The sequence below is a fragment of the Notamacropus eugenii genome, chromosome 2, assembly GCF_028372415.1.
Source record: "Notamacropus eugenii isolate mMacEug1 chromosome 2, mMacEug1.pri_v2, whole genome shotgun sequence".
In the NCBI taxonomy this organism is placed as follows: domain Eukaryota; kingdom Metazoa; phylum Chordata; class Mammalia; order Diprotodontia; family Macropodidae; genus Notamacropus; species Notamacropus eugenii.
Window position 1 is genome coordinate 290264102 of NC_092873.1, and position 13907 is coordinate 290278008.

At 42.4% G+C, this 13907-nt stretch overlaps 2 protein-coding genes across 3 annotated transcripts in view; both read right to left on the bottom strand.

Annotated features, from left to right (window-relative positions):
* LOC140527421 (transmembrane domain-containing protein TMIGD3-like) overlaps window positions 1-13907 on the bottom strand; it is a 72898-nt gene that overhangs the window by 11647 nt on the left and 47344 nt on the right. The gene's annotated exons all lie outside the window — the stretch shown is intronic.
* ADORA3 (adenosine A3 receptor) lies at window positions 6531-10615 on the bottom strand. Its single transcript, XM_072644338.1, has 2 exons — window positions 9652-10615; window positions 6531-7584 (listed from the first exon to the last, which is right to left on the bottom strand). The coding sequence occupies exons 1-2, from the start codon at window positions 10011-10013 to the stop codon at window positions 6978-6980; spliced, it is 969 nt and encodes a 322-aa protein (XP_072500439.1). The 5' UTR covers window positions 10014-10615; the 3' UTR covers window positions 6531-6977.

Sequence of the window (13907 nt, forward strand, 5' to 3'; positions counted from 1 at the left end):
TCTTCACGGCCACATCTTAGATAGCTTTCTGCCCCTTTTCACTTCTAAATCTATGGTCCTTCAAGGCTCAGTTTAGGCAGCATCTCCAACAGGGAGACCTTTTCCTTCTACTTTATCATCAGTACCCCTCCTCGTTTCAAATTATCTTGTCAATCAGTCAATAAACCTTTGTCAAAGGCCTCCTAGGTGCCTGCATCATGCTAAGCACTAGGGATACAAAGACAAAAGACAGTCCTTGCCCTCAGAGGAGCTTACAATCTAATGGGGAAGAGAATGAGGAAGGAAGAGGCAGATGGGAGAGAGAAGATCCCTGGCTCAGGGGCATGATGAGCAAGTCCAGAGAAGGGTAGATGAATAGGAAAGGAAGAAATGACTGGGGGGCGGAGCCAAGATGGCGGAATAGAAAGACGCACATACGCTAGCTCCGAACCCACAGCCCATAAAATTTCTGTAAAAAAGATTCTGGAGCAACAAATTCTGGAGCAGCAGAAGCCACAGAACAACAGAGTGGACGAGATTTCTGTTCCAGAGAGACCTGACGCAAAAGGTCCGTTGCGCCGCGGACCAGGAGCCGAGCCCAGCCCTGCTGTGGCCGGCAGGCACCAAGAGGAGCAGATCTGAGCAGGCTTCAGGGACGGAATCTCCAGCAGCCATGTGGGTCCCTCCACCCACAGGTGACAAGGGTCGGTGAGAGGGTCTTTTTGGGTGGCCGACAGGGGAGTGGGGTGTCTCCATGGCTCGGGCCCCCTTGGGAGGCAGCAGTGGAGGCCAGAGCAGACCAGGGCTCCCCAAGCAGGCAGGAGCCAGGATCCATTCTTGAAGGTTTCCGCATAAACCCCCTGAGGGAACTGAGCCCCTGAGGTGGACTTGCCCGAACCTGAGCACCTGAACTTGATCTCACACTGAATAGCAGCCCCGCCCCCACCCAAAGCCCTGAGGCTGGAAGCAGCATTTGAATCTCAGACCCCAAGCACTGGCTGGGCGGATCTGGAGGCCAACTGGGTGTGAAGAAATTATTCAGAAGTCAAGTCACTGGCTGGGAAAATGCCCAGAAAAGGGGAAAAAAATAAGACTATAGAAGGTTACTTTCTTGGTGAACAGGTGTTTCCTCCCTTCCTTTCTGATGAGGAAGAACAATGCTTACAATCAGGGAAAGACACAGAAGTCAAGGCTTCTGCATCCCAGCCCACTCAGTGGGCTCAGGCCATGGAAGAGCTCAAAAAGGATTTTGAAAATCAAGTTAGAGAGGTGGAGGAAAAACTGGGAAGAGAAATGAGAGAAATGCAAGAAAAGCATGAAAAGCAGATCACCTTGCTAAAGGAGACCCAAAAAAATGCTGAAGAAAATAACACCTTGAAAAATAGGCTAACTCAATTGGCAAAAGAGGTTCAAAAAGCCAATGAGGAGAAGAATACTTTCAAAAGCAGAATTAGCCAAACGGAAAAGGAGGTTCAAAAGCTCACTGAAGAAAATAGTTCTTTCAAAATTAGAATGGAACAGATGGAGGCCAATGACTTTATGAGAAAGCAAGAAATCACAAAACAAAACCAAAAGAATGGAAAAATGGAAAATAATATGAAATATCTCATGGGAAAAACAACTGACCTGGAAAATAGATCCAGGAGAGACAATTTAAAAATTATGGGACTACCTGAAAGCCATGATCAAAAAAAGAGCCTAGACATCATCTTTCATGAAATTATCAAGGAAAACTGCCCTGAGATTCTAGAAGCAGAGGGCAAAATAAGTATTCAAGGAATCCACAGATCACCTCCTGAAAGAGATCCAAAAAGAGAAACTCCTAGGAACATTGTGGCAAAATTCCAGAGTTCCCAGGTCAAGGAGAAAATATTGCAAGCAGCTGGAAAGAAACAATTCAAGTATTGTGGAAATACAATCAGCATAACACAAGATCTAGCAGCTTCTACATTAAGGGATCAAAGGGCATGGAATAGGGTATTCCAGAAGTCAAAGGAACTAGGACTAAAACCAAGAATCACCTATCCAGCAAAACTGAGTATAATACTTCAGGGGAAAAATTGGTCTTTCAATGAAATAGAGGACTTTCAAGCATTCTTGATGAAAAGACCAGAGCTGAGAAGAAAATTTGACTTTCAAACACAGGAATGAAGAGAAGCATGAAAAGGTAAACAGCAAAGAGAAGTCTTAAGGGACTTGCTGAAGTTGAACTGTTTACATTCCTACATGGAAAGACAATATTTGTAACTCTTGAAACTATTCAGTATCTGGGTACTAGGTGGGATTACACACACACACATGCACATGCACATGCACACACACATACAGACAGAGTGCACAGAGTGAATTGAAGAGGATGGGATCATATCTTAAAAAAATGAAATCAAGCAGTGAGAAAGAAATATATTGGGAGGAGAAAGGGAGAAATGGAATGGGGCAAATTATCTCTCCTAAAAGAGGCAAGCAAAAGACTTATTAGTGGAGGGAAAAAGAGGGGAGGTGAGAGAAAAACATGAAGTTTTGTCTCATCACATTCAACTAAAGGAAGGAATAAAATGCACACTCATATTGGTATGAAAACCTATCTTACAATACAGGAAAGTGGGGGATAAGGGGATAAGCAGGGTGGGGGGGAGGATGGAAGGGTGGGCATGGGGAGGAGGGAGCAATTTGAGGTCAACACTCATGGGGAGGGACAGGATCAAAAGAAAGAATAGAAGTAGTGGGGGACAGGATAGGATGGAGGGAAATATAGTTAGTCTTACACAACACGACTATTATGGAAGTCATTTGCAAAACTACACAGATTTGGCCTATATTGAATTGCTTGCCCTCCAAAGGGAAGGGGTGGGGAGGGAGGGAGGAAGAGAAGTTGGAGCTCAAAGTTTTAGGATCAACTGTCGAGTACTGCTCTTGCCACTAGGAAATAAGAAATACAGGTAAAGAGGTATAGAAAGTTTTTTGGCCTTATAGGACAAAAGAGAAGATGGAGACAAGGGCAGAGAGGGATGATTGAAGAGAGAGCAGATTGGTGATAAGGGTAATTAGAATGCTTGGTGTTTGGGGATGGGGGGAGGGGACAAAAGGGGAGAAAATTTGGAACCCAAAATTTTGTGAAAATGAATGTTAAAAGTTAAATAAATAAATTGAAAATAAAAAAATTAAAATTAAAATTAAAAAAAAAGTCACCTACTGCCATCTCTGCATAAGACTGGCCTTTCTGGAAAGTATTACTAAATTTTGATGATTTCATTTTCACATAAAATAATTGTCAAGTAATTTCTAAGTTAAAATAGTTTATTTGAAAAGCAAAAATATCAATATTTCACAAATAAATTACTTACGAAAGGCACCATCCAAATAAATGAAAAGTTCAAAAACAAACAAACAACAACAAAAAAGAAATGACTGGCCTGGATGCCCTCCTCCAATGGACATTTGGAGAGAACCTCAGTACTCCAACCTCCAAAGAAAGAGGGTCAGCAAGGGATGCTGATAAAGTGTGAACCAAAGAATCTTATTATATTTGTCAAAGTATTTTGGAGGCACCCTCTTTCCCAGAGCTAAGACCAGTAAGCGGGCTGTGCCCTGAGCTTGGCAAAACAACAATCCTTTGCAATCTGGATGATTTCACCCTCTGGCAAAGTGTATTGCTTTGCCCAACCAGGTGTTCACTACCCCCTATTTCCCAGGGACCTGAGAACCATCCATCACCTTACTTGACTTATTGACAAACCCTGTTCCTTGTAACAACTAAGTGCGCCTGAATCAGGTACTGTATTCCACCATGAGCCAATAGACTTGGAGACAGTTCCCACAGAACCCAGGATCACCTGAATTGTTTATGCATGAATCTGCTGTGAAAAACTGCTACTCAAGACCTAAGAATGATTATGTTGTAGTCCACCCCACTTATGGATATAAGCATTGCCTGTACTCCAACATGTTAAGCTCTCTTCTTCGGGGGTAGGGGAGCTTCCTTGCTTACACGTCTTTTTCCTCACTCTGAAATAAATGATAACACTACTTTGTGTCCTGACACGCCTGCCTCTAGCCTGCTCTGTTTGGCTTGGCCATTCCCAGGTGAGAGACCAGTCTACTCTGGACTGCATTCAAAATTCTGTTGACAACTTAACATTGCATCCACCCTGGTAGAAGGTAAGGTTCTTAAGGACAGGGGCTGGTTTTCATTTTTGTTTTGGAATCCTTGACTTGTACTTTCGGGTGCATTTTGGTATGTCCCCAAGTGTGAAAAATCTACTCTCGAATATAATTCTTCCAAAATGTTTTGTTCTAAAACAGGGCTCTTTTTTGTGTTGTGGACCCCTTTGACAGTCTGGACCCTAAGGACCTTTTCTCAGAATAATGGTTTTAGATGAATAATATAAAATATATAGGATTACAAAGGAAACCAATTATGTCAAAATACTGTTATGAAAGATACATTATTATTATATATCATATATGTATATACATATATATGTGTATGTATATATATGTGTGTGTATGTGTGTGTGTGTGTGTTTATATGTGTGTGAGTGTATATGTTGAAGTTCATGGACCAGAAGTTAAGAACCCCTGTTAAAGGATTACCTGTGTCACTGAGAGATTAGGTGACTTGCCTCTGGTTCCATAGCTAGTATACATATCATACACAGTTTGATCCTAAGATTTCTAAGGCCAGAGAGGGCAAAGAGCATCAAGTGATCGGACTGGGGTTCAAATCCAGCCCTTTAGACTTCCTATCCCACTATTCCATGTTGAAGAAGCACAAAGATTTGGGGGAGGGGGGGTCTGTTTCCTTAATGCTTTCCAGACAGTTTTACAACTTCCTAGGGAACTAAAGAGGGGAGGCATGGACCATTTGAGCTGAAAGGAAGTTCATAGGACAGGCACTAGGTGGTGCCATAGTGCAGAGTGCTGGGTCTAGAGTCAGGAAGACTCATCTTCCTGAGTCACATACAAGCTGAGTGACCCTGGGCAAGTCACTTCACCCTGTTTGCTTCAGTTTCCTCATCTGTAAAATGAACTGAAGGAGGAAGTGGTAAACCACTCCAGTTATTTTTACCAAGAAAATCCCAAATGGGGGTCATAAAAAGTCAGACACAACTAAAAATTGACTGAACAACTATGAAGTTCACAGGCGGTAAACAATCCCCCTTTGATTGGCTAGAGAGAAACCAGGACAGATAAACAGCCGAGAGTTTGTTATACAAAATGAGGATAGAGAGTGAGTTACAATGCTAATGGTGGTCTGGGAATAAGATTAGGATTAAAATAAATTTATGGCTAAATATTGATGAGCAAGGTCTGTTTTCAGGATTTTTGCTTTTTAAGTAGAATGTAAGAGTCTCCCTTTTTTTGTCTTTGTATTTAAAGTCCCTTGTACAATTTTCACACTTATTGAATTGGTTTCTAAAGAACCAATTCTCTGTTTTATTTAATCTTTGGTTTCTTTTATTAATAAAGTAATAATTTTAAAATGAAAGTGAAAATTTATTCATGGTACAGAGAAGAAGCACTGACTGGAGTCAAATCCCATCCATGATACAATTCGTGTGACCTTAAGCAAGTCCTTTACCTTCCAGCGCCTCAGTCTCCACATCTGTAAAATGGGGGTGGGGGGGAGATTGGACTACGTGACCCCTGAGATCTTTTTTAGCTATAAACCATGTGATCTTGACAGACTTCAGCAGAAGACTACCATCCTCTGCCCCATTCTTCTCATTCTTCAATGGGGCAAAAGGATCCCAGGATTTTAGAGTCATCTAGTCCACTGCCCTCATTTTACAGATGCTGAGACTGAAGCCACAAGAGGATCTCAGGATTTTAAGACTACAGGGAACTTGCCTGAATTCACACGGGTACCAAGGCGCAGAGCCAGCTCTCAAGCTCAGGGTTTTCTGACTCTTAATCCTGGGCTTTCCATTATAGCCACAAAGCATCAACTTTGTGACAACCTATCAACCTGTCTGTAACACACACACACACACACACACACACACACACACACACACTCTGAAGATGGGATTGTTGTTTCAATTGTTTCCAACTCTAGTAAGCTAGTAAATGTGTGAGGTCAGATTGATGCTTCTTTTTAAAACTTAACTGTACTCACTGTTGCTGAGCCTGGGGTGTGGGGTAGCAGTGACAGGGCTGCCTACTCTCCTGTTGCCTAAGCTCCCTCCATGAGATGAGAAGTGAAACCATGCGACAGGTGTGGGGTTGGGGAGAAGGTTCAGGACCCTGCAGTACAGAGGCTCCATTCTATACTTTGGAATATAGGGGAATGGCTCAGGAGATCGAAATGTTCTCCTTTTAGCCCAGGAATGAGGATCCAGATGTTGTTGGGAACAGGAAAAGAAGCATGCCTCTCTCTCTCTCTCTCTCTCTCTCTCTCTCTCTCTCTCTCTCTCTCTCTCTCTCTCTCTCTCTCTCTCTCTCTTCTGCAGAACTAAAAGGCTAGTTTAAGCTAGCCTTGGGCCAACTGCAGCCAGCTGCGCTGCCATGTCTCAAGCAACCCTTCCCCAAGCAAGTAGCTGTACCACTCATTTAGATATCATCTTTTATTTGACCAAGTATGCCCACAAGTTAACTCAGAAGTTGGAACTATCATTCTGTCCAGCCTACTTCCCACCCATCCTTCCCAGCAGGTATTAAGAACAGGTCCTTTGTTAGGAGGAGGGTGGATACAACGGGACAGAACTCAATTATCGTCCAACACGTTTATCACCTTCTGAGTCTTGGAGTTCTGGTTTTAGAGGTAAAGAAATGGAGCAATCTCTGATACTTATTGCTCAGACTTCCCCCTAAGCTCAGAGTAGGGCAGAGTATGGGTGGCTGAGCATTCTAATAGCTGCCATCTGGAGTCCAGTCCTCTACAGAGCCAAGGCAGAGGGGGATGTGCAGATCCAGTTAATGAGGTGATGAACTAAATCAGTCTCCAGTGAAGGAAGTGATGAGATCAAGGGGACTGGCAAGTGCCATTCCCAGGATTTCTATTCTGAACTTTTCTCATTGCTCAAGGAGTCAGAAGGTATGTGTAGGATGTAGGATTTGAGGATCAGGAAGTAGGTTTCCTTGAACTTTTTTATTTTGCAAGCATACACAATGGGATTCATCATGGAGTTGGCATGAGACAGCAGGATGCCCAAGCAGAGCAACTCCTCGGGTATATAGGCATTAGGGAAGAAGTAAGAAACGCAGTTGATGATGGACAGAGGCAGCCAGGATATGGCAAACAAGAAGAGAATCAGAAGCAAGGATTTGGCTGTCTTGAATTCCCTCCCATAAAATGCACCTGTCTCTTTAGAGCCAGAGAAGTTCTGTCTGAGTTTGTTCCGGATGACATAGAAGATGTCCATATAGATGGCACACATGATGACCAACGGGACGAGGATCCAGGTGAAAAAGCTGAAATAGACCATGTAGTCCATCCTCATAACTGAGCGGAAGCGGCACGGGAGAAAGCTGTCATTCCCAGCAGCCCCTAGGCTCAGCCTCTCGTTCCAGCCAAACATGGGGACGAGCCCGACCAGGACAGACACCAGCCAGCAGAACCCCAGGGCCATCCATATGATTCTCTGAGTGATCACTCTCTTGTATCTGTTGGGAGGGGAAAGAACTGATAGTTTTAAGGCAGAAATTCCTAGAGACTGGAAAGCAGAGGAGATAAGGAGAGCCAGGAGTAAAAGGAGGCCAAGCACTGTGGTTTCCATGCTTGAATAAAAGGGTAGTTTTTAATATAAGTTTGCAAACCTTTTTGGGGTATTTCCTTAAGGCAAGAGTCATATTTGGGATGAATAGGGAACCAGGCCAATGACTTTACAAGAACATTTGCACCATGGGACCTATAGCCAGAAGGCCTGGACTCGAATCCTGGCTCTGATAGTTAATCACTTGTGTCGATTTCCATTTCCTCATCTATAACAGGAGGAGGTTTGATTTGATCTCAAATCTTTTGACTCCATTCCAAGAATCTTCAACATTCACGATGATATTTTCTCCAAGAACTTTCCTCTGCTATCTTTGGTGAGAGGAATGAATTTCTAGAAGGGAGAAGACTGACAGGGGCTAGGCAATAGCCTCTCCCATTGCCTATCTTCTAAAGACTGTGGTCAGGTTAGGACAGTAAGAAAGAAGGATGTAGAACAGCAGGGCTGCATCATTTGGGGAATTAGTCAAACATGCTGCGGTACCTGAATGTAATGAAATATTACTGTGCTGTGAGGAAGGACAAATGTGATCAATTTAGAAAATGTCAGAAGACATAGTAACTGGTGCCTAGTAAAGCAAACATAACCAAGAAAACAACAGGACAAATGAGTACAAGACTGTAAATGAAAGACTGACCAAGGCAGCTATTACATAATTATAATGATCAAGCTTGTCCCAAGGCAGTAGATAAGAAAATGCACTCCTCTCATTTGTGCAGTGGGAAACCAAGATGGGTAGGAAATATCATATATGATGTAAGAGGTAATCTATATTTCACCTAGTTTTGCTGAGCTCTTTTTAAAAAAAATCTTTATTTCTAGGAAAACTTGCGAGACAAAGGAGTAGGAGTATATTCAGCAATAAATGCAAAATCAAAATCAAAGAAATCAATAACACTTTAAAAAAGAGGGAGAGACAGAGAGGGAGGGAGAGAGAGACAGAGAGACAGAGAGAGACAGAGACAGAGAAATAGACAGAGAGACAGAGAGAGAGAGAGACAGAGAGAGAGAGAGAGAGAGAGAGAGAGAGAGAGAGAGAGAGACAGAGAGAGAGAGAGAGAGAGAGAGAGAGAGAGAAGACAACAATCTCTTGAGGAAGTTTGACTTTTCCACTTGGAATTCTGTTCTTTTTGCCAACTAATCAGTATCTAAACCACTTGGAAAAAAATCTGGTTTGGAGGACATGTTTTCAAAGCACAGAGCAAATAGAAAACTTCTTGTGAGCCCGCTTAACCAGTTGGGGAATTGAAAGGAGGAAAACGTGCATCTTTACGGCAGGAGATCAATGAGCATCCCCTTACCTTTTTGTCTCTTTACCATTGACCTGAGCAAATAGATTTCTGTCACTTAAAGAAAATTTCATGTGAATCAAATGCTTTTGATTAGAAGATACATTGACTGGGGAGCCAATTAACCTGTGAGAACGGAGCTGAGACAAAAGAACAGCCCTCTGCCCCCGAAGTGGGGAGAGGAAGTAGGTTGGGCAGACATCGAGATGGCAAAGTGCAGGGTTGGGAGTGGGGATGGGGGACACAGAGAGCTTCAGTTTAGTTATGCTTAGACAGCAAAATTATAAATGTGGGGAACAAAGGTTCTAGTTCTCTGTTCCCTCCATTCCCTCCAATGTCATTTGGAATCTTTTCTCCCAAACTGGGATTCATAGATTTGGAAAGCAAAGGACCTCAAAGGCCATCTACAACAGCCCTCTCATTGTTTAGAGAAAGAAACTGTGACTCAGAGAGGTTAAGTGACTTGCCCGAGGTCACAGGTAGTACATTTCAAAGGCAAGATTTGAATCTTCCTTCTCTAAAGCCAGTGTACTAGCCACCATACCGCATTTCCTATATATAGTCCCAGAGCAGAGCTTTGCACAAGCCACCCTCACTCCCCATAGCAACCTCACTCTCCCAAATCCCCATTCTCTTCCCTAACTCCACAGTACAGGCAGGTAAGTTACCTGATCGTGAGCTTGACCCTCAGGTATCGGTCCACAGCAATGGCCAGCAAGGACATAATGGAGGCATGGGTAAAGACCAAGAGCAGACAGGTCATAAAAAGGCAGTTATAGAAGTGAGTGGTGAGACCCAAGCTAATCACAATGGCAAGAGGCATGACCAGCACACCCACAGCGATGTCAGCCAGGGCCAGAGAGACAATGAAATAGAAGGTGGTATTCTGCAGGCCTGGGTTCAACTTTACCACCCAGATGACGAGCACATTGCCTACAATGGCACAAAGTCCAATAACAATCTCTACAGTGATATATGCTATGCTCCCAAGTGTCAGAGTTGTGTTGTTTCCATGCATTTTTTTTTCCATTTGGGAGATAAGTAGAAGGTGCAGGCAAGCAACCACGTGGAGGCACTGAGGTTGGCTCTAAGATATCAGTTCTATAGAAGACCTCCCCAGAAGCCCAAGATCAGCAGTTGTCAAGACTCAAAATTCACCCATTTCTTTTCCTTGCTGGTGGAGAGTACTCTTGGAGACACCCTGACCCCTTACAGAGTGTCCACTGAAGAGCAAAGCCATATAACCTCTGAGAATTGCATCACCACTAAGATCCTAGACGTCTTGATGGAAGGTTCTTTGTGGACTGCAGTCTTCTGAGTGTGTCTCTCCAAAGCTACTGCTGTTGATGCCCCAAACTGAGAGTCTCAAATTCCTTGTTTACTGCTAACCTTAGACTTCTCTCCAAGCTCCATCAAGATAAGCTCCACTCTGGTGGTATTTCAGGAAGTGAGATAATCAAGAGGAAGTATTGGACCCAGAATAATCTCTGAAGACCAAAGGGGAGGAGGGAAGACTTAGGGAAAGGAAAGCAGCTGAGTTTGTTGTAAGGATTGTTGTGTATTTGAAACCCCACCAGGAATTCAAAGGAAGTGTGAAACTGGGCATAGTCTAGATTTGAGGAACAAGGGACAAACATGTGATTATCAAGGAGGATCCCTGGCTTTATGCTGACTTTGCAAGAGAATTTCTGTTCAACAAACATGAACAAAATGCTTACTATGTGCAGAGCCCTGTGCCAGATACTGGGGAAATACGATTGGATGAGATATGATCACTACCTTCAAAGAGTTTACAATACATGATAAATGCATAAGAATCCTCATGGAGATTACACTCTAATGGAGAGGTAACATCTAAAAGAAGATGAAAAGCAGGGTAGTGAGAAAGGTCCAGGTGCTAAGGGAAACCACCCACTGGTTATTGGACATTTCAAAATGGATAGCCCAAAAGATATCTCAAACTCAACATGGCCAAAACAGAATTCATTATCTCCCATCACTCAGCGTCAAAGATGCCACCATTTTTCCAATAACTAATATTCACAATCTTGGAATCACTCTTAACTCCTGATTGTTCCCTTGCCCTGCACATTCCATCAGTCACCAAGTGTTATTGATTTCACATCCATAACATTTCTCACATTTCCCTCTTCTCCACTCATGCAGTCATGTCTTTATGTCAGACTTTCATCACCTCTAACAGGATGATTGCAATCATCTCCTCTTCTGTTTCCTTCCTCCAGCTTGTCAAATCGTTTCTTCACACATCTGTTAAAGCACAAGTCTGACCATGTCGCTTCTCTTAATAAACCCAATGGCTTTGTACTATGTTCAGAATCAAATACAAACTCCTTTCCCTTTGGCATTTAAAGTCTTTCTGCAACCTATCTCCAACCTATCTTTCAGCTTTATTATACATTAATCCCCTTCACACCAAACTAACTTTCTTGCTGTTCCATACATGTGACGCTCCATCTCCCACCTCTATATTTTTTTCAATCTGTCACTTGTTCCTACTCATTGCTACCTTGTAAAATCTCTAGCTTCCTTCAAAGCTCAGCTCAAACCCTACCTCCTAATGAGGCCTTTCTGAACCCTTGCTCCCCAGCTGCCAGGGTCTCTCCCTTTAAATTGTCTTGTACTTAATTTGAATCTATTTTATACACATTGATTTTGTATCTGTTTATACATACATACATATATATATAATGTGGTCTCCTAAGGAAGCTATCTGAAAGCAAAGACTGTTTCAGAGATCAGTTGCCTTTGTACCCCTAGGACCTAGTGCAATTCTTGACATACAGCCGGCACATAATATAGGTTTGTTGGTTCATTGATTGACCTTGACTTCCAAGTTAAGGAATGTCAATTTTACTTGGGAGTCACCAAAAGAAGGGTGACGTTGCCAGATCTATACATCAGGATAATGTCTAGGAGTTGCACCATACGCAAAAGATGGTTTGGCAGGGAAAGAGAATACATGCAGGGAGGACAGCCATAGGAAACTATTGTTGGAATCCAGGCAAGTAACAATGACAGGCTACTGTAATGTTGGCCATGGGAAAAGAGAAGGGAAGGAAAACACATCAGCTTTGGAAACAGGTCACATTGGCTAAAATTCAAGCTGTATGACCTTGGCCAAGTCACTCTGTCTTTGGAATTTCAGTTCAGGGTGTCCTAGAGCCAGTTTGAACCTCAAAATCACCCACTGTTAAATTTTCAGTGTAAGCATTTACATTGAAATCAGCAAACATGGTTGATTGCCGAGACATAAGAAAGTGATGGAGGAAATATTTATAATGCAGACTTCAAGAGTGTGCTGAGGGCACATTTTTTTAAGATCATTAAAGATTTACCAGCACATTCATTCCTCAGATTCCTAGTCTATAAATGAGGACATTGGACCATATGATTCTAAGATTTCTTCCAGATCTATAGCTCTAAGGATCAAAGCTACTCTCAATGCTTTTTAAAAGATTATGAACCAGGGATGGGGGACCTGCAGCCTCAAGGCCACATGCAGTCCTCTAGATCCTCAAGTGTGGCCCTTTGAATGAATCCATACTTCACAGAACATATTCCCTTAATAAAAGGAGTTGTTCTGTAAAACTTGGACTCAGTCAAAAGACCACACCAAAAGAACCAGAAGACCATATATGACCTAGAGACCTCCTCTGCTGTAGACTGTAGAGAACATAAGAGAAATATTCACCAAATTTCTTTTCTTTTTTAAGATTTAAATTTATTTATTTATTTTTAGTTTTCAACATTCATTTCCATGAGATTTTGAGTTCTGAATTTTCTCCCCATCTTTCCCCTCCCCCCCACCCTGAGATGGCATGCATTCTGATTATCCTTTCTCCCAGTCTGCCCTCCCCTTTTACCATCCTCTCTTCTTATCCCCTTCCCCTTTACTCTCATGAAGGGCAAGATAGATTCCTATGACCCATTGTCTCTTTATCTTATTTCCCAGTTGCACTAAGAACAATTTTTTAGCATTTGTTTTTAGAACTCTGAGTTCCAAATTCTCTCCCATTTTCCCTCCCCACCCACCCCCATTGAGAAAGCAAGCGATTCAGTACAGGTTATACATGTGTAGTTATGCAAAACACCTCCATAATAGTTATGTGGTGAAAGACTAACTATGTTTCCCCCATCCTATCCCGCCCCCCAATTATTCTATTTTCTCCTTTGACCCTGTCCCTTTTCTAAAGTATTTGCTTCTGACTACCCCCTTCCCCAATCTGCCCTCCCTTTCATTTGCCCACCTCATCTCCTTTCCCCCTACTATCCTGTAGGGTAAGATACCCAAATTGAGTGTGTCTGTTTTTCCCTCCTTAAGCCACATCCAGTGAGAGTAAGGTTCACTCATTCCTTCTCACCTCCCTCCTCTTCCCCTCCATTGTAAAACCTTTTTCTTGCCCCTTTTATATGAGATAATTTACCCTATCCTATCTCTCCCTTTCACCTTCTCCCAATATATTCCTTTCTCACCTCTTAATTTTTTTAGATATCATCCCTTCATATTCAATTCACCCTGTGCCTTCTATGTATCTATCTATCTATTTCCTACAACTACTTTAGTACTGAGAAAGGTCTCATGAGTTACAAATATCATCTTTCCATGTAGGAATGTAAACAGTTCAACTATAATAAGTCTCTTATGACTTCTCTTTCCTGTTTACCTTTTCATGCTTCTCTTGATTCTTGTATTTGAAGTCAAATTTTCTATTCAACTCTGGTTTTTTTTATCAAGAATGCTTAAAAGTTCTCTATTTCACTGAATGACCATTTTTTCCCCTGAAGTATTATACTCAGTTTTGCTGGTTAGGTGATTCTTGGTTTTAATCCTAGTTCCTTTGACTTCTGGAACATTGTATTCCAAGCCCTTCCATTCCCTAATGTAGAAGCTGCTAGATCTTGT

Bases quoted from the DNA above. Each gene is read 5' to 3' on its own strand.
- ADORA3 (XM_072644338.1), bottom strand. From the start codon at position 10,013: ATGGAAAAAAAAATGCATGGAAACAACACAACTCTGACACTTGGGAGC. The intron at 7,585-9,651 runs GTAACTTACCTG...CCCTCCCAACAG, and splicing joins AGGGTCAAGCTCACGATCAG to ATACAAGAGAGTGATCACTC.